Below are 22284 nucleotides of genomic sequence, written 5' to 3'. Positions count from 1 at the left end.
ACACCTTTCAGCCCTCCCCTTGGTTCCTGAGAGCCCATCTGATGGCCTTCATCCTGCCCTGGGCATCCCCGCGCTGGTGCTGCTGGGGCTGCTCCTGCTCCTGAGCCACCCCAGCATCCCTGCAGCACCAGTCCCTGCTCCGTGTCCCGTGGGGCTGTGCCACGGCCCTCACAGCGGCCTCACCCCTCAAAGCCGTTCGGGAAAGATGCACTGCTCAGCACTTTTAGGGCAGATTAATATTCAGAGGGAAAAGCAGTGATTTAGTGAGGCTCAAGCACAACGGAGGCTGAGATTTATGTCCTCCTGTATAAGAGCATTACATTCCTCGCAGGCTTTCTGTCTCTGTTATAAATTTGTAACAGAGAGGAGCGAGCCTTACACCAGCTTAAAATAATGTAGGACACGGGTTGGAGAGCCAAGCCCCGTGGGGAGAGGAACGGGAGTTATGGGGCGCAGACAGAGGGGTCCTGGGGCTGTCCCAGCCCCATCCCAGCTCCACACATCCTCACACCAGGACGCAGGAGGACCACGGGACGCTCGGGGATGTTCTTCCCGTCCCCAGCAGGTCGGGATTTTGGCATCGCTCCACGGAGTGGGGCCGTGGGGTCGCTCGGGGGCTGAGCACAGGAGCGGAGTCACGGGCAGCCGGGCCAGGTCAGAAAGTGATGTTTTGTTTGGATGAAATCACGACTGACAGCGCCTGGTGCGTGTGTGTGTGTGCGTGTGTGTGTGTGCGTGTGCCGCCAGGGAGCGATGTGCAGCGGGACAGCCGCGTTGAAAGCACCGCGTGGGGGGGGGGGGGCACGGGGCTGGGGGCATCCCCACATCCCCCCCCCCCCCGTCAAACCTGCACGGAGAGAGCATCGAGGTGGAATTACAAACGCGGTGCGTCGATGTCTGGCAGCGAGACAGAGCAGAGCTCAGGCAGAGCCTGGGCCGGGGCCAGGAGGGCGTCTGGGTCCTGCGCAGAGGGCTTTAAAAGGACAGAAAGAGGACAACGGGGTCTGCGGGAGCCCCACGCACACTGCGGGCTGACCGAGCACAGTGCAACGTGGGGCTCCCCATCCCACGTGCTTACACACGTGGGGAGAGCAGAGAGCAGCCCTGTGCCCCCCCCCGGCCGAGCAGCGCGACCCTCCCCCCCTCCAACCCCGCGAGCCTTTGCGGTGCTGCGGGAGCCGCTCTGCTTATTATCATATTTAATTGCCCTCCCGCTCACCCCAGGAAATGAGCAGAAGATGGTGATAGCAGCACTTTGTGATGATGTAAACACGCACTGCAGCGCTCCCTTCGCCAAACCGCTCCCAGGGAGAGCACTGATTTATGCCCCCCTCCCCCCCCCCCCACCTGCTCCCCCCGCGCTGCAGATCTGACATCAATCACTTGATTAAAAGCCCTACTTAATTTAGGAGGGGGGAGCGCAGCTGATCGATTTAATTTACACATGGAAATAGCAGAGAGCAGATGCTTTTAAAAGGGCCGATGGGACAGAGCTGCGACCCACAGCCGTGCTGCATTAACCATCTCATTGCTGCGGTCAGAGCTGAACCCACGGGGCCACCAGTCCACAGCTCAGCTCCTCCTGACCCCCCCCAGGAGTACAGTGGCAGGGAGAGGGTGAATCAAACCCCGATGCTGACCCTGACCCCCCCCCATCTCCATCACCGGAGCCTGAGCCCAGCTGGACGCCCGAGCCCTTGGTGAGGACAGCTCATCTGGAAGCACCCCCACATCACTGCCCCGTGCGGGGAAACACGCGTGCACCCATCGCTGGTAGCAAAGGAGGAGAAAGTGGAGGGGGTTTGACTGCTGGTTGGTGGTCCCCAAACTCGGGGAGGGGGAGGGGGAGCAACCCATGCACCCCAAGCATCTCCCAGCACCTGAGATGGGGACGGCAAAACGCACCGCTTGGTTAAAGTCTTTAATAATTACAAGAATTCCAGATTCATTACAGAAGAGTTTACAACAAATAATATTTCTCCATACAAAGGCAAAATAAACTTTTCAAGTAATAGCGCCCTGGCTCCGCGCTCCCAGCGCCAGGGACGGGGGGATGGGGATGGGGGGGGGACACAGCAGAGCCCACGGCCCCTCCTCCCCAGGGGGGTGGTCCAGGTAAGGCACAGCCCCGGGGTGTGGGGCTGCACCCGGCCCCACCGCAGCCCCCGGGCAGGGGAAGGCCGCTGGCATCGTGGCCACGCGTTCCCGAAAGGCATCGACACGTTATTATTATTATTATTATTATTATTATTATTATGGTTTGATACAACCCCATATAAAACTGAAGCAGCAGCAGCAGCAATTCTTATCGAGGGGACCTAAACTGAAATAGGGATCGGAACATAATTTAAAAAAATAAAAACAGCAAAAGTAGCAAAATATATGGATTTTTTTTTCTTTTTTTTTTCTAGTTTTGTTTTTATATATAGCAACTGATATCTACCAGCCACTAGTACCTTCCTACCGAACCGGTATAGCTCTGGTAACAACCCTTTGAAAAAGACATGTAAATATATATTCATATTTATACATACTTTAGCTATGTACACGGGACTGTCGTCGCACCCCACGGGCAGAGCAGCGATGCTCACAGTGCGCTCCGGCCCCACAGGGCCCCTCGGGGCACGGACCCTCGTGGGGAAGTTGGAAACACAGCAAAAGGAAAACGAAACCAACCGAGAACCAAAGAGAGGAAACTTTGGGCAGTTCCCTGGGAGGGGTCTGGAGGGGCGGAGCCTCAGTGCCGCTTCAGCGCGGCGTGGCCGTGGGGGGGGCAGCGGGGCAGGCAGGGCTCGTCGGGCAGGGGGTCGTGGGAGAACACCGAGTCCTCCCCCGAGGAGCACGTGGAGCTGCGCGTGGCCGGGAAGCCGGGGGAGTACTGGTCCAGAGGCACCGACAGGTCCAGGTACTCCTGCAAAGGATGGGCTCAGGAGGGGGGGCTCTCTGTAGGGTGAGGGGGGGGGGGGGGGGGGGCTGTCCTACCTGGTTGGAGGTCATGGCCACGATCCTGTCCAGGTCCTCCACCAGCTGCTTGAAGGTGGGGCGCTGGGAGGGCACGGCGTGCCAGCAGTCGCGCATCATCATGTACCTGTATGGGGTGGGGGGAGCGGAGGGTGTCCGTGGGTGTGCAGCTCCTGGCAGCGTGCCGGGCTGGGGGGCTCGTCCCCATGGGGAAGGACACGGGGCAGGGGGAGGGCAGGGGGCTGCAGTGTGAGGGCGTAACCCTGGGGTCACTGTGGGATTCGCTCCCGCTGAGCCACAGCAAAGGGAGAAGTGATGTTGGTTACGGTGAACAGATTGAGCTGAGGTTCTCGAGGGGAAGGGGGAACTGTGAGCATCCACCCCCCGCAGCCAGCACCACAGCCAGGACTGAGCAGGGCACGGCTGGCACCGCAGGAGGGGTTCCCACGCACCCACTGCCCCCCAGCACTCACAGCTCGTTGGTGCAGTTGCTGGGCTTGTCCATCCTGTGGCCCTCCTTCAGCAGCTTGAACAGCTCCTCCACGGGCACGCCGGGGTACGGAGAGCCGCCCAGCGTGAAGATCTCCCACAGCAGCACCCCGAAGGACCAGCTGTGGGCAGCACGGGGCAGCACCGTGAGCCACCACGGCCACAGCAGGAGCAGCGCCCTGCAGCGCCCGGTGTACTCACACATCACTCTGATGAGTGTATATTCTGTCGAACAGAGCCTCCGGGGCCATCCACTTCACGGGCAAGCGACCCTGCAAGAGAACCCCATCAGCTCAGCGCTGCCCACGGGGGCGACCGAGGGTCCGCGCGGCACGGCCGCCTCCGCCCGCTCACGTTTGTCGTCTTCTTGTAGTAATCAATGTGGTGGATGTCACGGGCCAGCCCGAAGTCGGCGATCTTCATCACGTTGTCCTCGGTCACCAGCACGTTCCTGGCTGCCAGGTCCCTGTGGATGCACTGGGCAGAGTGTGGGGCCGTCAGACGGTGCCCGGACCCCCACGGTCCCACCCCGACGCGCCCACCGGGAGCGGCCCCGCACCTTTTTGGAGGCCAGGTACTCCATGCCACGTGCCACCTGGTAGGCACAGGACACCAGGTCCTTGAAGGAGAGCTGCTCCTCGGGGACACGCGTGGGGTTGTAGCAGTACTCCATGCCCGGCGGGCGCCGTGCCTGCAGGTACTCGCGCAGGTTGCCCTTGCTGGCGTACTCCACGATGACATAGAGGGGCCCTGAGGGACAGTGGGGCTGAGCCCGCGTACCGGGGACCCCACGCCTCGCCCCACGGCACCGGGAGCCCCTCCTCGCCCGCTCACCGTCCTGCGTGCAGGCCCCCAGCAGGTTGATGATGTTCTTGTGTTTGCCGATCATCTTCATCATCTCCATCTCAGAGATGAGGTCGGACAGGTCCTTCTCTGTGGCGTCGGCTGTGGCAGTAAAGGCAGCAGTCAGGGAGGACAGCCCGGATCCCCCCACCCCATGCACACGTGGGTACCCCGCAGGGACCCCCTCCCATCGCTGCTTACACTTGAGCATCTTCACGGCCACTTTGGTGACGCGGTTTGGCTTGTCCTTGTCCAGGCCGATGGCCTCCGCCAGCACCACCTGCCCGAAGCATCCTTCTCCCAGTGGCTTGCCCAGGATCAACCTGGTGGGAGGAAAGACAGGACGACCCCATCACTCCACCCCATCCCTCCCCATCCCCCCCCATCCCACCCCACCCCATCCCATCCTCACCTGTCCCGTGGCAGCTCCCAGCGCGGGTCCTCGGGCAGCTCGTACTCGGAGACGCCGGCCAGCATGGGGGTCCCGCTGGAGGAGAGGCGCGAGGGCCGCACCAGCATCACGCCCGAGTTCATGGAGGAGCTGGAGTCGGCCGACACCTGCAGCGGGGCCGTGGGTTACCTTCACGCAGCGCTGGGGCCGCGGCCGCACGCTCCCAGCGGGGAGACGCCGACCGGGACCCCCGCAGCTCCTGAGCACTGCCATGATCCTGCTGCTCCCCCGTTTTTAATTGACCTCCTGCTTGCTGTGCCACAAAACGCACAGCCCGGGGGTCCTCGGGGTGCGACGTGCGCTGTCTCAATATCAGATTGCCATAAATCCTCTCGGTTATCCTCACCACCGCGGGGCCATGCACACAGCGTCGCCAAGGGAGGCTGCAATGCCCCATCCATCCCAACCCAGGGAAAGGGCAGTTCTGTGGGGAGGGGTGGTAGGAGCCAAGAAACCCCCTCTCTACTTTCTGTTACCTGTCTGCGCAGCGGGATGCTCTTGGCCAGCTTGTGCACGGCCAGCTGGCTGTTGAAGTCTGTCTTCTTGGTGGTGCTTTTCATCTTGTAGATGATGACAGTCACCACCATGCAGGAGATGAGGAACGCCCCGGTGCAGTAAATGATGATCTCCAGGTAGAGGGGGGACGTCATCATGGCCGGAGAGTCCTCAGTAGCTGGGTTGGCACGGAGAGGGCATCAGTGGGAGCTGAGAGTGGGGCACAGCCTGGCTCCTCTCAGCATCGCCGGGGAGCGGTGTGGGATGCTCCCACGTGCAGCAGTCGGGCACTGCACCCACACCCTTGGGATGCGCATCGTACCCACCCCCTTGGGACGCACGCTGCACTGGGGCAGGAAGGGGTCAAGTGAAGCGGGGTCTGAGCCCATCCCCGCTCCGTGCAGGACGGCACCGTAGGTCTGCATCCCACGAGGGGATGCTCCCTCCCCTGCACCGCCCCGCGGGGCTGAGCTGGAGGGGCACTGTGGGCGCTGGGAGCTGGAGCCAAGCAGCCAGAAGCGCCTGCAGCAGCAGCAGCAGCAGCAACGCGCTGCCGGACCGGGGGGAGGGGGTCTGCAGCGCAGCCCCACTTTGTGGCCACAACAGCACAGCCACGAACCTGGGAGCTGCCATCACCCCACAGGCAGCCCCCACCCTGACCCCCCCCAGAGAGCAGGGCCTCGGAGAGAGGCGGAAGAGCCGAAACTGCTGTCCCCAGGCAGCAGCACCTCGGAGCACCCAAGCAGCGGCTGATAGCGGCACAGCTTTTGGCGGAAGAGTGGCGCCCACGCTGCGCCCCAAAAACTTGCCCCGGCTGCTGCATCAGGCGTGGGTCCGCACAGCAGCAAAGCGACAGCCCCAGCAATGCCTCCGACACCCGTGGAAACAAGGGAGGAGAGGGACAGGAAGAAGAGTATATACCTTCGAGAACTGTCAACCATGCAGAGTGATGGGAGATCCCAATAGAATTACCCGCCAAACATGTATACTCCCCAGCATCCTCAAATGAGACATTCCTTAAGTGAAGGACTTCCATCTCTTTGTCTGTCGTGTTAACGCCAGCCGTCTAGAGGGGGAGAGTGGAAGCAAAAAACGGAGAAGCAAACGACATGAGATCTTCTGGGGAGAGGCAGAGAGGAGGGAGCAGTCTCATTTGGCAGAGCCCCGGGAGCAGACAGAGACCCCGGACACCCGGTAGAGACCCTCCGGATGACCGCTCATCCGGGCGGACCTAAGGAGGCTACAAACCCTTCACCACCGGAGCATCGCTGCCCATCGGAGCATGCTCAATGGGCCACATGGAAAAATAGAGCTCGGGGAGGGCCGGCTGGGGGTCACGGCGTGGGAGCACGAGGACGGAGAGACACGGGGACAGCACAGAGCGGGGAGCACACGGGGAGACACAGCACGCGGCCCAGCCGGCCCCGCGGGGTATTTTTCCATGGCTTTTTGCACCAGGACAGTACAGCAGAAACGAGAGAGCCCAGAGTTGTGTTTTCCACCGCTGGGGACGGGCTGTCTGAGAAGCATCCCACTGGGCGTTACCTTGTGCCAGAGGTCTGGTGACAGTGAGCCACGCAGACTGGTTGGCCTCGCCAATATAATTGGAAACCTTACAAACATACTCCCCGCTCTCCGCCTCTGTCACATTATACAGGGTCAGCACCTCCGCATCAGAGCTATTAATTCCCGAGTGCTGGAACAGACCAACAACAGAGGAGTCACATCGATGGGGTCAGAAACCACAGCGCCCGGAGCGACGGTGCCAGCACAGGGCTGGGGGCCACGGGGGGTTGTGGTGAACCGGGAGGCAGGGGACCATCAGCCTGTGCAATGGGGCACGGGGAGGGACAGCCGTGCACCCTGGGGGGGGGGGGCCGTGTGCCTGGGGACATGGCTGGGGACGGCCGTGCACCCTGGGGGTGGATGGCTGGGGGGGATGGATGGATGGGGGCGGACGCACGCCAGGGTCTGCGGAGGGGCTGATGGTGCTGGCTGTGTTTGGACTGACCCACCCGCCTCGTGCTTGCCCCTGGCGCCCACCCAGCCCACGGCGAACACCTCCAGGGATCCAAAGGACGAGTGCACCGCTGCCTGCTGCCCCCTGCCCGCCTCTCACCCAGCTCCTCCAGGACAGCCCAGAGCGCAGCAGGCAGGGCTGGTGGGGCTCCAGATGCCTCGATGCCGCCTACGTGTCCCCCAGCTGTGACCCCGCAGGGACCCGGGCTGGGGCAGCCCGGCGTGTGTGCGGCGTTACCTTCAGGATCTGCACGTAGGGCAAGTTGTCGGGGCCGATCTTGCTGCCGTTCACCTCGATGTGCTTCAGCCACTGGATGTGGGGCTGCGGATCGCTGTAGACTTTGCAGACGAACTCCACGTTGCTGCCCAGGGCCACGGTTTTGTTGGCAGGGAGCCCTGCCTGCAGGATGGGCCGGTGCGGGGAGCGCTCTGCAGGGCCGGAGGGACGGGGACCTCAGCACGGGCCCCCCACGTCCCCAGGGGTCCCCTCCCACAGCCCCACAGAGAGGGGCACAGGTGACGTCCCAGCAGAGCAAGGGACAGGGGACGTCCAGGCCACAGGGACGTCGCTATCTCTTCAGGGGCCAGAGGTCAATCAAACCTAACGAGGGCCCCAGCCGCTGCCACTGTGGTGAGTCAGCATTAACAAACCCCTTTGTTCACCTCGCTGACTGTTCCCTTCAGTTTGCTCAGTGTAATCAAATTAAATCACATTCTTAATGGTTCATTTACTGGCATTTAGAGCAGCTCCACATGTGGAACTGCTCAGACCAGCCTCCCCAGCTGGGAATTATGGCTAATAAGGCGATTAGAAAAAGTTTCTGTCTGGCCTACAAAATTATTTCCACCACAATTAAAACGCCCCAGAAGGGTTCGAGGTGAACCTCGCGGGGTGCAGCAGAGCAGGGAGCGGCCCCACGCCGTCCTCACCCACGACATCCAGCTGGTACGTGTGGTTGATGCTCCCATATTTGTTCTCCACGATGCACGTGTAGTTGCCTTTGTCGGACGGCACCACCGAGTCCATGATGATGCTCCAGGTGGCATAGCGGACCTGGGGCAGGAGATGTGCCCTCATCAGCACGCTGCCGTGCCCACAGCCCAGTGCTTCCACCCCGTTTTCTTCCAGGGCTGAGCACACAGATGGGGAGCACCAGCATCCTGCTGGGCACGCTGAGCCCTGAGCCCCAAATGCTCCCGGCTGAGCCACGGCTCTGCACGCAGAGCAGCACTGCCCTCATCCTCCTGCTCCCACAGTGCAGTGCTGGATGTGGGAGGTGTGCGGGGGGCTCCTGGGGGCTGGCTTTGCTCCGACCCTCACGGCTCAGCACTGGGATTAGTGCAGCCAGGCTGGGCTCGTCCTCCCCCATCCCCCAAAGGTTGAGGCTGCTGCAAACACGACCAAGAAGCAGGTCACCGCCGTGGGTCTGTTTGGCAACAGGAATGTCATGGGGCCCATCTGCCCCTCCCGAGGCGCACGGCTGCGCCAATGGGCGGCTCAGGGCCTCCGGAGCCCACTCATTTCTCCTTCCCTCAGTGACCCCCGGGTCTGGACCCACTCTGTACCTTGTACCCCCCGATGCGGTGGTCGGGTTTGAACTCCTTGCCGTTCTTCAGCCAGCGCAGCGTGGGGTTGGGGGTCCCACCTGAGGGGCACTTGAATTTCACCGTTTTGGCAGCGGGGACGGCGTGCAGCTTCTTCTCCATCTTCTCAGGATAGGTCCAGTACGGAGCTACAGCCTCTGTGGGGCACAGAGCGGCAGGATGAGGGGAGCACTGGTGTTTGCTCGTGGTTTAACCCAGGGCACGAATGGGGCGAGGTGCACACCCCCCCCGGCACATCCCCACGCTCCACCCGGGTCCTACCAGGGCTGCAGCAGGACTCCGCCTCTCCTCTCCCTGCTTCCCTTCACCCCCACCCACGGGCAAACCCATCCCCCACGTACGGTTCGGCTTGGTGTTATCCGCCTCCTTCTCCTCCGAGGAGGAATCATCCTCATCATCATCATCCTCAGCAGAGGGGAGCGCGTCTGCAAGAGAGGAAGCACCCAGCTGAGCGCTGTGCACGGACCCCTCCTGCCCTCCTGCGCACCGTGGCAGTGCCAACACGAGGTGAGAGGCTCCAGGACAGCGCTGCACGGCTGCGGTGAGCTGAGCTGCGGGCCCTGCGTGTGCTGCCCAGGGCATGGAGCCCAGCGAGCAGCGTGTCCCCAGGGCTCCCGGGGACACCCGTCCATCCAGAGCAGCCGGGGTCCTGCGGTCGGAGTGGACCCCAACCCTCAGCACTCTCTCCTCACCACTCTGCTTCGGAACCGCCAAAGAAAAACCTCCGCTCCAGCTCGGCCCGGTGCTCAGCTCCATGCAGACACGCGTGTCCCCGCGCACCCACGGGGCGCAGAGCTCTGAGCAGAAACCCCAGCAACGCTCTGCACCGACCTGTGCCCACGCAGACCCACAGGGCACGACTGCCCCACGGCACCGCGGGGTCGCAGCACGACGTCGGTGGCACCACGTCCCCTGGGTGGCAGCCAGCATGCAACGCACGCTCCTCGGCGCCGCCCCTGCACCGCTACGAACCTGAGACGTTGACGGAGAAGTAGGTGGTCTCGCTCCCCGAGGGGCTGTTGGTCATGCAGGCATAGAGCCCCGAGTCCTCGGGCACCGCGTCCCGCACCTCCACCTCCTCTCCGGTGATGCGCGTGCGGTTGTTCTCGGGCAGCTGCACGCCGTCGCGCTCCCAGCTGATGCTCTGCACGTCATCGCGCAGCCGGCAGCGCAGCTGGAGGAGGTCACCGGGGTGTGCCGAGTGGGACTCCACCTCCATGTTCCCTTTGGGCAGAGCTGGAGGAGCGTGGGGAGGAGAAAAAAAGGAATGGAGACAACGGGACAGCGGGCTGCTGGGGGATGTGTTAATGAGGCGACATGCGCTGCGGGATGTGGCTGAGGACGGGGGGAGGGGGAGGGGGAGGGGTCCCTGAGCGCGGCCAAAGCAGCAGCGAGGCACTGCCCCAGGGCACGGCCACGGAGCCCGAAGCCACGCAAGCGTCCTCGGTCTCCTGCCAAGCGCAGGAAGGGGTTTGAAATGGGGAGGAATTTGCAACCTGAGGCGCATCGGGGCGGGATGGGGAGCACCAAACCCCGCACAGCTCCGCCCCAGGGCCGCCCTGCCCAGCAGCAGGCAGCCAGCAAAGCGGGCCGGCTCCGGTCAGCACCGGGTTACGGGGCAATGCCAGGACAGCAGGCAGACAGCAGGGCTCAGCGACAGCGCTGGAAGCTCAGCCCGGGGGGCTGCGGCCAGGCGGGGGCTGCCGGGTGCCCGCAGCCGTCCTGCGACGTCCTTCCAGCACCGGCGATCCGCTCCGTCCCAGCGCTGCTCTCTCCGGCGTTGCAGAAATCTCTTTTCCCCTCGGAGGACCCTGTGCTGTGCTCCCAGCAATGCCTCCTGCTGCTCACACTCGTCCTGGTGCAGCTGTCTGCCCTCCTCCGTGCCCCAGCACCGCTGCTCTGCTCGCACACCTCCGCAGGGCACGACTCCTCCTGGGGTGGCTCAGAGCCTCCTCCACTTACTCCATCTCAGCACGGAGAATTCCCACCTGGGGACCCCAAAGCCAATCCTCGGGGACGTCTTCTTGCACGTGCCACCTCCAGACCCCTCCCGGCAGCAGGGTGAGCTGTGCTCCGAGCCGAGCGGTGGTTTGTGGCTGCAGACGTTCAGGAGCAGCCGTCCCGCAGCCCTCACCCATCTGAGCATCTTCAGAGGAATACTGCCCACCATCAGCTCGGGAGTTTCCCTTTACACCTCGATGAGAACAGCTTGTGGGGACGAGCTCGGCGCTTTCCTCGACAGCAGGAGCACCGGACGCGGGGCTGCGTGTCCCTCCACCAGGTTACAGAGTCCCTCAGGTGTGTGTGTGGGGGGGGAAGAGCTCTGCTTTTGCAATCCCAGCGTCCCCACGTTTGTCTCCAGCTCCGAGCAGTTCTCATTTGCGTTTCAAAAGATCCGTCACAGGCGCATTCAGTGCCGCATCCCACCGAGGCACGGCCCCACAGCATCCCCCTGCCCCCGCACGGGGAGAACCCCAAACCAGAGGGCTGCTGCATCCTCCAGCTCCCAGCTGGGGCTCAGCGCTGCCCACGAGAGAAAAGCTCTTTTTGGGGACGGGGACGGGGGGGGGGGGGTACAGCTCCGGGCCCCCAGGGCTGCTTCCCAGCTCCCGGCGATGCTCTTTGTGCCACTCAAAGGCCGCGTGCCCCCACCCCCAGCGGTGTGACGGACAGGAGGCAGAGGGCAGGGCGGGATGCTGCCCTCTGGTAACCCAAAGCGCATCTCTGGCACTCGGGGATAAGGCGGAAAACGCGGCATGGTGGGAACGGCCCGAGAACGAATTCACAGCCTAATGAGCATGTCCAGGTTACCCCCCCCCCCCCGGCTGGGAGCGGGGACAATGCGGCTCCCAGCGGCTCTGGCAGCCGGACAGCAGCAGCCCACGGGACAGCCCACGGCTGGCACTGCCACGCACCAGCCCTGGGAAACACAGCCACTGCAAAACCACAGCGCACGCAGCACGGGCCCAACTCACCCCACGCGTGCTGCTCTGTCGCACCTCTGCACTCCAAAGCCCCGAGTGCCTCTTGAGCTTATTCTGCTCTGCTGTAACATAACCCACGTCGGCAGGTGCAGCAGCCGCTGCTCTGAGCACGGTGCTCGCACTCCTGGAGTGAGCAGGAGCTCAATGGGCCGGAGAAACGCTTGGCTCTCCTCCCCTGCACCGGTGGGGGCACCACAGGGAGCCAAGTGTCTGCAGCCCATCCGCTCCAGCCCCAAACGTGGGGGGCACGGGGCTGCCCGGCACCCAACGCTGTGCTCAGTGGGGTCGGCACTGACTGTGCTGCCTCTCTGAGCTCTGGGAGATGCACGGTGCAGGCGGGCTCCCCAGAACGCATCAGGAGCACAAACACAGCCCCTCTGCAGCCCCAGACGCTGTGCACTGCACCCCGAGCACCCCACGGAGCTCACCCCACGGGCAGCACTGAAGGGCATAGGTGGAAAGTGGGTCTGGGAGCGCTCAGTGGGGATGGGGACGTTCAGCTCAGAGCGATTCCTTTTGCTCTGAGTTTTAAGGCGAGCTCACCAGCACTTTTATTGCCTCTATAAGCGCCGGGAGATGGAGAGTGCCACTGGTCCCAGTACATGCTGCCAGAGCCCAGACCTGGCCCCGCAGGGATGGGGACAGTGGCCCTGGGGACAGCAGCGGCACAGCCTCGCTCTCCCCGCTCCCCCCAGAAGGGCTTTGCGTGCAGATGGCCCCGCGCCAGAGCTGCCCATCAGAATGGAGAAGTTCTGCATTCAGCGCTGACAAAACAGCGCGGAGCTGTGTGTGCCCGAGCGCAATAAAGCGGCCAACAAAGCAGCGCAGCACCGAGCCGGGCTGAATGGCCGCGAGCAGTGGGTCCGGCCGCCGGTTGCCCTGGAAACCCCACCAGGGCTCACTGAAGGTATTTCCTGAAGAAAAAGCACACACATGCCCCACAGCTCTGCTAATCCCAACAGGAAGCGCTTACCGGGACGTGGGGATTGGTTTCTTTCTTATTTAAAAAGTGCCTCTCCCCTCTGTCCCCCCTCAGCTGCCTGCGGGAGTGCTGGGGAGGCGGCCAAGTGCCCCTGCTGCACTCCTGCTGCATCCCACTGCACCCCACTGCACCCCTGCTGCATCCCACTGCATCCCTGCTGCATCCCACTGCACCCCACTGCACCCCTGCTGCACCCCACTGCACCCCTGCTGCATCCCACTGCATCCCTGCTGCATCCCACTGCACCCCACTGCACCCCTGCTGCATCCCACTGCACCCCACTGCAACCCTGCTGCATCCCTATACGATCCTGTTGCGTTTCTACTGCACCCCCACTGCACCCCCACTGCCCCACTGCCCCACGGAGGGGCGATGCCGATCAGGGCAGCGGTTTCTGCTGTGCTTTACCCACCCTGCAGCCCGGGGCAGCTCTCTCCGGCAGGAGCAGGGAATTGATGCACTGCCCCCGGGCACAGCTCCTCGGAGAGCAGCACGTGAAATGAAGCAGCATTTAATTACCCAGCATGTCGATTTGCAAAGCTGTCAGGATCACCACGCGCCCGTCCCCGGGGACACGCGGCCACGCAGAGCTCGGTGCAGAGCAGTGCGGGGCAGGGGGGGCTGCACACCAGGAGCACTGCACCCCATATGCAACAGGAGATGGGTTTGCAGTGCCCTGCAGCACGAGGGAGCCCCGGGGATCTGCTCCTCTCCCCCGGTGTGAGGTGCAGTGGCTTTGCACTTGGGGGGGGGGACTGCACAGGCAGCCCCACAGAGCTGCAGCACGGCAATGCCGCCCTTCCCAAAGCCTCGTGTTTCTTTTTTTTCCTCCTCAATTAAAGGCTGGAGTGACAGCATCCGAGTGGAAAGGCGGGAGGTGGTGAACAATGCCTGCAGACGGGCTGGGAGGGGAAGGCAGCAGCGTGGTGCCCCGCAGCACCGGGTTTGGGGGCTGCACCAGGAGATGGGGCAGGGGAAGGGGCTCAGAGCCACAGTGCTCGGCCACTTCGAGCCCCCACGGACACTTTTTGCCCCCACGTTCCCCGCACGCAGCGACGGGGCAGAGCCGGAGCAGTGGGAACAGAGGAGAGGACAATAGCGGACAGGGAGGGAGGAAAAAAATCCCCTCCGCAATTTTGTGCAGGTTTCTGTTTAACCTGAAGACAAAGAGCAGCTTTGTGAGGGAGGGACACGGAGGCTGCTCATGGAAATTTCTTGGCTTTTCCCCTTCCCTCGTTTTTTTGTTGTTTTTTTTTTTAACCACCTCCAAATTTAGGCAACTATAAAAAGCAGCGAGCGCCCATTAATATTTTATTTGCAGCAGATTTTTCAATCAGTCCCTGACAAAGGCCGAGCTCCTGAGCCCCCTCCCCAGCCACGAGGAGGGGCGGCCCCGAGCCCTCCTCTGCAGCCACGCGGGGGATTACGCACTCCTGCCTCACTGCCAGCAGCAAACTGAAACGCCATAAACATCAGAACAAAGTCTGGGCACAAGTGCTGCGTCTGCTGCGGGGGGGGAGCGCGGCCGCCCATGGGTGATGCGGAACGGACCGACCCCGGGACACAGCACGCGGCCCTGGGACACGATGCACCTCCCCCCCCCCCACCCCCCCGCAGCCTGGCCCGGGCGTGGCCCCCCATCCCACCCCGTGCGGAGGTGCGTTCGGTGTCGGGGACTGTTGTTCCCAGCAGCCACAGCCAAAGGGACGGATTCTGAGCACTCAGGCTCTGAGCACCCGGGCTCTGTGCTGCCGGGCTCCCGCTGTGGCACTAATTGGGCCGTCCTGGTGAGAGCAGTGCCAGGAGGTGCTGCCAGACCTTACTGCCAGCCCTGGCAGGAGGCTGGAGAGCACCCAGCTCCGTCCTCTCTTTGTCCCCTCCGCCACTACCCCCAGCCCCCTAAGCACCCCCAAAACCGCACCGCCACCCCACAGTCTTCACTCCGAGCACCTGCATGGCTTCTGTGGGGGTGACAGTGGGGCTCAGCAGCACATGGGGCTTTCGGTGGGAGGAAGAGGGGAGGAGTGAGCCTTAAAAAGCAACGCCTCGCCGCGCGGACCAGACATTCTCAGGTAATTAGAACCAAAAGGCAGCAGCTAGGCAGCGGTCCCTGGCTGCTCTGGTTATTCTCCACCTCACCGAGGGAAGGGGCCGTGCTCTGAAAGGCTGCAGCTGTCCTGGGGGCCCGGTGACCCCGGAGGCCCACGCACATCAGCTCAGCTCAGAATCCACCCCACGCTCCCCCCCCTGCAACGCCTTAGGGCCGACTCACGTCCTCACCCAGAGCGACGTTGCCGTCCCAGCGGTGCTGGGGGTGTCCCCACGCACTGCGATGCAGACAGCGCATCCCGGCTGCAGCGCACACCCCACGCCGGGCCCCACGCTCTGCCCCCTGCCAGGCGAGAGCCGCCGGCTATCTTATCACCACGGGGAAAAGCAAAGAAGGAGCTCTGCTCGCCTTACCTTGGTCGGGCAGCGTGGGGGCCGGTCTGGCAGCGGACAGCGTGGCTGTGACCAGCACAGCCCAAAGGATGAGGCACCTCCAGGTAAACATCCCACTGCTGCGGCTACTGCTCGGCGACTGCGCTCAACCGCCCCTCCATGGGGCCCCGGTGGGGCCGGCGGCCGCTGAGAGCTGCAGGGGGGGAGAGAGAGTCAGGGCAGAGTGCGCGGCAGCCCCGGGTCCCTTTGCCCACCGGGAACCCCCCCATCCCGCTGCCCCTTGGCCGTATGGGACCCCCCTGCTCGGAGCTGAGCTCTGAGCAATCCCCCACAGCCGCTGATGTGTCGGGAGCAGAAGTGCTGGCAAAGCAAAACCGAGAGGAACGCTGCGAGAAATCCTCCAGCGCTGTTGAATCGAAGGGAGGTTCCTGCTCTCCTCTCTTCTCTCTCCTTTGGCACCGAAAACAGCAATTCTCATACGAATCAAAACGTTCGCAAGGAGCCGGATCGTCATGGTTTGGCAGGAGCAGCTTTTGGGTTCCTTGAACTTTCTTTGCGCAGATGCAAAATGGAAAAGGCACCGTGGGATGGGGGAGGTGCTGCTGCTCAGCTCCAGAGCCCCTCTTCGTTTTCACATCTCCCACTGCAAAGCTCCCGGGCAGCTCCACACCGCACAGAGAGCAGCACAGCCCCTGGGGGCACAACAGCAGGTGCTCGCGTGGTTAACCCGGGCTGGGGGCTCCTGGAGCGCTTTTGGGGTGTCGGAGTGACCCCATGGGAGAGGCACTGGGAACAGAGCTGGCACCTCGCAGCCTCTGGTGCTCATGCAGCACAGCCACAGCTCGGCCGGAACGGGAGGAGGACGTTCCTTCACCCTCCACATCGCTCCTCCTTCCGCCCTTCCCAGCACTGAGCTGCTCCCTGCTCCAACGCAGCCAAACGCGGCTCCAGCAGCCAGACCCCAGCGGCCGCAATCCAAGCACTGCACTCCTCCTCCACGACATCTGCAGCTCCACAACAGCCGAGGTCCCGACACCCGCGGTCACTAACGGCCCCCCCGGGCTCCGAGCACGGCTCCGTGCCTCCTCTTGCACAACCCCGGCATGGATGGCTGCTCCAGGACGGGAGGGCACGGCACAGAGCTGGGGATGCAGCCACGTGAGCTCACCTGGTGCTGCTCTGACATCACCCACAGCCCCGAGTGCAGCACACCGTGCCTACCAGTGCTTCCTCTGCCATCTGGGATCTGGCTCCAGCACACATTATTACAAGGTGAGTAACCACTGCAGTGAGTAACGGGCCACCACTCATCCCCCCACGTGCTCCTGCTTCCCAGTGAATTCCTCCCCATCACAGAGCATCCACCATTTAATCCTGGGGCAGCTTCGGCCCCTTCCTCACCCTCCATCACCTGAACTATTCACACGAGGGCAGGGACACCCAGCAAACACCGGCGAAAACAGCGACGCAGCGTGCACCGTTCCTCAGGGGTCGGAAGGAGGAGGAGGAGGAATGCTTCGTGGGGATGAAAACAAATCAAATAAAAGGAACTCATTGGCACTTCTGGGAATCATTTTGTGTCTCTCCATGGTTTTGTTTATCGGCAGCACACGGTCCCAGGAACGTGTCCTCATGCTGTGCCCCCCCAGCAGTGAGTCAGGGTGCTGGAGTGGGGCTCAGCTGCTCTGGGGCGGGCGCTGACTCAGGGGCTGACAGCGCTGAGTTTCCACTGCGGTGGTGATGGTGATGCACGCGGGGCGGGAGCAGCCCGGGTCCCCCCCGACCTGCACACACCAAGCACAGCTCTGCTCCGTGTGCAGACAGCTCTCGTGTGGATCCCAATGGGAATCTGCCTGCCCCGAAGGGCTGCAGCCCCAGCGTGGGCTTCCAGCTCCTTCCATGCGTGCGCTGTCTCTGCACGCTGCAATTTGCTGGTTGGGGTGGATTCAAGTGACTAAAAATGGAAGCAGAAAGCGAGGAAGCAGAGCTAAGGGCCCCTTACAGACCTGCAATTACAACGGCCACGACACCCACGAGGCTATCGAGGAGCCGAAGGAACACCCCTGCACCCACCCGTGTGCCCTCCCACCCGAGCACAGCCCCTGCCCCACGTGCCCACAGGAGCAACCCCCCTGCCCCGCTGTCCTCAGCACGACCCCGGACCTTCACCCCACGCCGTGGGGTCGGGGCTGAGCACAGCACGGTGGGGAAGCCCCTTCCCAGCACAGGGCTCATCCCTGGGAACGTGCCCAAGTTGCTCAGAGAGGAGTGGGACCGCAGCACCGGGACACCCCGAGTCGGGGTGGGGTCAGAGGATCACCGGGATGCCCCTGGGGGAGGGCTCCACGTGTCCCAGTGTGAGTGTGGGGGCCCCGAGGCGATGCCCCTTCCCATGGGCAGGAGGTGGTGACCACAAATGGGAGACCCTGACAGCCCCCGATGTGGGGAAGGACGGGTTTGGCTCCAAGCCCCCCCGAGTGCCCTTGCAGCAGAAGGACACGGCAGAGGCAAAGCTCCTGGTGGCACAGGGAACCCTCTCCTTGCCCTGCACTCCTTGACCCAGCGGCACGCTCAACCTGAAATATTTGCTGAAATAAAAAGCAAACACGACTGCAAATGTAACTATAGGGAAAATGGGTAATGCTTAAAGCAGACGTGTGCTTGGAAAAATAAATATCCAACCATGCGGGCTGCACTCGGCATTAACCCTTCGCAGCCACACGCTGCAGCCTGCTCCAGCACCAGGATACGGTGCTCTGTGTGCGTGCAGTGTGGGCCTGGGACGTGGGGCACCTGGGGCAAACCAGATCAGGTTTAAAAGCATCCCCAAACCCGTGGATCCCCACCCAAGGGCTGATTTTCAGGCACGCCAAGGACTCGCTGGTCCCCAAAAGATCTCTGGCATAGGGCTGCCCCAGCACGGGGCACCAGGACAGGGCCCCCCACCCCCCAGCAGAGGCAGAGCAGTTATCCAGCTGGGAGGGAGCGGGATGGGGTTTGCTGCACTCAGCTCCTCCCAGGAAAGCTTCTGCGGGCGGAAGGACACGCACTCCTCCTGCAAACCTATCCCCCGCTGCTCACATTTTGCCTTCATCCCCAGAAGGTCCCAATGAGGGAAAACTGCTGGGATGAGCATCTGCGCTCCAGGCCCGGCTGTCTGCTCGGGAGATCCTCAGCTCCCAGTTCTCTTTATTTGTTTTCAGGCAAATAAATAAAGGCAGAGATCCCGTCTGCACCTGGAAGCAGCTCGGGCTCCTTCCCAGCAGAGCTGCAGCACTGCTCCCACCGGGGCAGGGACGACCCTCATTTGTTTTAATCCTCTCTGAGCAACACAAGGAGAAGCCAGCGGTGCATGCCAGGCACGGAGGAGATTAAGGGAGGAAGTGCTCCTGTGCGGGGAAAATGGCTGCTGGCCAAAGAGAGGTGCGGGGATGGGGGGGGGGGGGGGCAGGTCCTGCGGCATCCCGCGTGGGCACCGACCCCGAGCTCAGCGCCCGAGGATCTCGAGAGAGCGAATGATGGCCGAGCACAAAGCCCGACCGCCCTCTGCCCGGGACTCCGGCAGCGAGCAGCCTCCAGAGCCGCAGTTTTGTTAACGCAGCACTCGGGAGAAGCGCACTTCGGAGGCGCGGCCGTTCAGCCGTGACACCACGGCACCGCCGGGTTATCCGACAATCCACGCGAGGAGGGCCGGCACACTCACACTCACACTCACACTCACACTCACACTCACACTCACACTCACACTCACACTCACACTCACGGCGCTTCTCGCCGTAACCTCAGCGCGCTGCAAATGGACGCGCAGTTCCCCTCGCTCCCCCATCGGCAGCGGAGCGGCCAAAGCACCACGCGGAACCCACCCGGCGTGGGGCCCCGCGGACATCGGACCCGCGGACGTCGCGAGGGCTGTGGCGTGGGCGGCCGCCACGCTATGCACACGCAGGAGCCGTTCCCCGACGCTGGCGGACAGTTCGGCTTTCGGACGCCCCGAGCCCCCTCACCTCCCACGCCATCACGCACAAAGATCTCAGCCCGGCTCTTTTCCATCGCCTCCGCCGCCGATTTTTGTTTTTTACCGAAAGGCCCCAACGTCTCGAGTCCCCAACGGAACAAACCCAGCTCCTTCTTCTCCATCTTCTTTTGGACGCCGCCAGGCTCCCGCCCAGCAACTTTTGGCGGCCGCAAACCGGGCAGCAGCTCCGAGCTCCCACCGGATCCCCAGCGAGGGGGGGGTGCGGGGGGGTCCCGGAGCTCGGCACCGAACCGAGAACCAGGCACCGAACCGAGAACCAGGCACCGAGCCACCGCGCATCCCAAGTGCCGCCGGGCTGCTGCCCGCGGTGCCCCGGGCTTCAGAACCGCACCCCCACCGCACTGCTCCGAACCCCCGATACCGCAGCCCCGCGCTGCCCGCGGAGGGGCCCCCGTCGGGCCGACCCCCCGGCGGATGGGGACGGCCGCGATCCCCCCCCCCACCGCAGCACCGCGAGGAGCACAAAGCGCGGCCCCGCTCGCTCTCCCCGCACTCACCGGAGTCCCGCGGGGCGGCGGCGGAGGCGCGGTGCCCGCCGCTCCCGGGAACAATGGAGGGGAGCCCCGGCCGGGGCGAGAGCGCAGCCCCGCCGCCGCCGCGCTCACTGCGGCCGCCCCATGGCGGACCCCGGCCCCGAGGTGGCGGCGGGAGGAGCTCCCGGAGGCGCGGTCCGCCCCGACGGCCGCCGCTCAGCGCTGCCCGCACCGCCGCGTCCCCGCCGCGAGCCGCCGCCGCCGGACTGAGCCGCTCCCGCAGCGCCCCACCGCCTCCCGCCGGCTCCTCCCCCGCCTTCCTCCAAGCCCTCCTCCTCCTCAGCGGCCTGATGGGGCTTGTAGTCGCCGTCGGGCCGCCCCCTCGGAGTCCCCGGGCTCGTAGGAGTGGGGCTGAAGGCGGCGGCGGTCCCCAAAATCTCCGCTCGTGGAGCAGGATGCTCGCGGGACCGCCGCCGCGCTGCCCTCGGCCGTGCCTCGCCCCTCTGCGTGCTCCACGCTGCGGGGATCCCGTCCCCAGCGCACGGGCAGCAGGTGTGGGGCAGCCCCGGAGCCCTACCCCTAACCCACGTCGTGGGGCAGAGCTGGATGGAGTTTCCAGACCCAGCTCCTTCCCGGGGGCCGCCGCTGCTGCAGTTCACGCTGTGTGCACTCCGGGTTACCTCCCCCTGAGCTCTAACGCTCAGCACCCCCAAAATAACGCTGCGTACACAGGCAGCACGTGCTCTTATTTTTTAGGGCTGCGCTGGATGCCCGAGCTGAGGGCGTGGAGGGGTGCAGCCTGGCCTGACCCGCAGGGCACCAAATTCGGGCAGCCAGGTGGAGGGTGAGCTCCCCAGTGCTGGGTCGGGGCTCGCCCCACAGCCCCCAGTCAGCCCCACACCAGGGCAGCCCGGAATGAAGACGTCTCCCGGCTGGCAGGGAAAGATCTGCGCGAGGCAATGTGCAAGTGATTAACTTATAACAGGGAAGAGGACAGGCTGAATTAGCCCTGTCAATCACCATCGCTATATTTGAACCAAATGCTGGGCATCCATCTCAGGAGCAGCTTCTTGCTGCTCCAGGCAACTGTTCAGAGCTCTGTGCCAAGACCCACGGAATATTTTCTTCCCAGCATGACAGATGTGTGGACAGAGGGAGGGAAGGTGCCGTGCCTGCTGCGCCGTGCTTCCCCTGGCAAGCCGAGGCTGCTGAGAGCGGGGAGCATAGGGGAAGCAGAGGGCTCACGTCCTCTCTGTTCCTGTGATGCTTTTCTGCTGGACTCCATCGATGGGCACCGGTTCGTGGGCTCCTCGAGGTGCTCGGGGCTGGCAGACAACGGGGAAAAGCATCCCCAGCCCCGGGAGGCTCAGACCCCCACCCCCAGCGCCGCATGGGGGCTCAGCGCGGCGTGGGCTCGAGCTGTCACCATCCGGTGGCACAAAGCGGAGCACGAATGGGTCCTCCTGGAAGAACGGGGTTCCCAGCACCGCCACTGAGTGATGGAGACCGCTGGGAGGTGGGGTGGGCAGAGGGCCGTGGGGTGGAGCCCCGGCGCCTCCTGGTGTGGCCGTGATGCTCCGGGCTCCTCCGTTCTGCGTTATCAACGCGGGGCGGATGGGGATTCCTCAGGAACGCGGGTTTGGTGCGGTTCAAGAGCCCTTCATCGGGAACAGCGTTAAGACAAACGGAACGTGGGGCTCTGTTGGCAGCTCCGTGCGTGGCAGCAGCTCGGGAGCTGTGTGCGGCCGTGCTCCCGGAGCATTGCTGGGAGAGGAACGGCAGCACAACGCGGAGGTTCTCCCCAGACCTCCGGTTTCCCACTTGTAGGTCCGCAGCTCTCCCCTCCTCCCCACTACAAAGCGGCTCCCTTCAGTCCCCGCTTCTGCATTTAGAAAACAAAAGCAGATGCGGCTAGTTTAGGTCCGGAGAGGGGGAAGCGGGAGCAAATGCTGAATAACAAAGAGCTTTCCCTGAAAGATCCGACCGACAAAGGCTTCGCAGCTTCGCCCCTCCCTGGGTCCGGGCACTGCCTGGCTCCGGCTCTGCGTGCACACATCTGCGTGCACGAGCGTGCTGGAGGCTGCGCGCACACGGAGCACGCAGGGCAGTGGGTGCCCCGCGGGATGCAGGATCACCCCACCCGTGGATGCCCGCACCAACGCTCATCATCTCTGCTCTGCAGCCTTCGCAGGACCACGCGCAGCTCTGGAGAGCTCCCAGGTGCGCTGCCGACCTTAGCAAACCTCGGAGCATCTGAGTCGCAGCGAGCAGCTCAGCCACGCTTCCCCACGGCTTGGGGCTCTCCGGCTGCACAGCTCTGCCTCTGCTGAGCCGTCACAAGGAGAAACCCAGCCCCGGCCACCCTGCCACCAGCCACAGGGACCGCACAGAGCTCACCCAGCAGCCTGCAGAACACCAGCTTTCCCAGGAAAAAGTGACTCATGAAAGCCAGCAGCACCAGGGAACAAATCTTAGCTGCTGGGCATGATTTAGGAGCTGAGTAC

General features: G+C 63.6%; 1 protein-coding gene across 4 annotated transcripts; it reads right to left on the bottom strand.

The window, feature by feature from the left end:
* Window positions 1-2732: 2732 nt before the first annotated feature.
* Window positions 2733-19999, bottom strand: FGFR1 (fibroblast growth factor receptor 1). Of its 4 annotated transcripts, none has more exons than XM_065747141.1 (18): window positions 19805-19999; window positions 15293-15464; window positions 9836-10099; window positions 9205-9288; window positions 8825-9000; window positions 8189-8312; window positions 7497-7687; window positions 6161-6305; window positions 5221-5417; window positions 4706-4851; window positions 4495-4616; window positions 4285-4395; window positions 4010-4200; window positions 3805-3927; window positions 3652-3722; window positions 3435-3572; window positions 2983-3088; window positions 2733-2911 (listed from the first exon to the last, which is right to left on the bottom strand). In XM_065747141.1, exons 2-18 carry the CDS (start codon window positions 15381-15383, stop codon window positions 2738-2740), a joined length of 2454 nt encoding a protein of 817 aa, XP_065603213.1. In that variant the 5' UTR covers window positions 15384-15464; window positions 19805-19999; the 3' UTR covers window positions 2733-2737. The 4 variants fall into 4 exon arrangements, with proteins under 4 accessions (XP_065603213.1, XP_065603212.1, XP_065603214.1 ...); XM_065747140.1 differs by having other exon boundaries at window positions 5215-5417; window positions 19805-19998; XM_065747142.1 differs by lacking the exon at window positions 9836-10099 and having other exon boundaries at window positions 5215-5417; window positions 19805-19994.
* Window positions 20000-22284: the final 2285 nt, after the last annotated feature.

This window comes from Cyrtonyx montezumae, unplaced genomic scaffold (assembly GCF_038088225.1).
Source record: "Cyrtonyx montezumae isolate F1298 unplaced genomic scaffold, pur_monq_1.0 scaffold_42, whole genome shotgun sequence".
In the NCBI taxonomy this organism is placed as follows: Eukaryota; Metazoa; Chordata; class Aves; order Galliformes; family Odontophoridae; genus Cyrtonyx; species Cyrtonyx montezumae.
This window is presented reverse-complemented; position numbering and strand designations above follow the sequence as displayed.

What these genes read in the sequence shown, in the direction of transcription:
- FGFR1 (XM_065747140.1), bottom strand. Translation starts at nt 15,383, where the DNA reads ATGTTTACCTGGAGGTGCCTCATCCTTTGGGCTGTGCTGGTCACAGCC. An exon ending in CTTCTCCGTCAACGTCTCAG is followed by an intron (nt 9,289 to 9,835) that starts GTTCGTAGCGGT and finishes CCTCTCTTGCAG; the next exon opens with ACGCGCTCCCCTCTGCTGAG. An exon ending in CGCTGCGCAGACAGGTAACA is followed by an intron (nt 4,852 to 5,214) that starts GAAAGTAGAGAG and finishes GCCCCGCTGCAG; the next exon opens with GTGTCGGCCGACTCCAGCTC.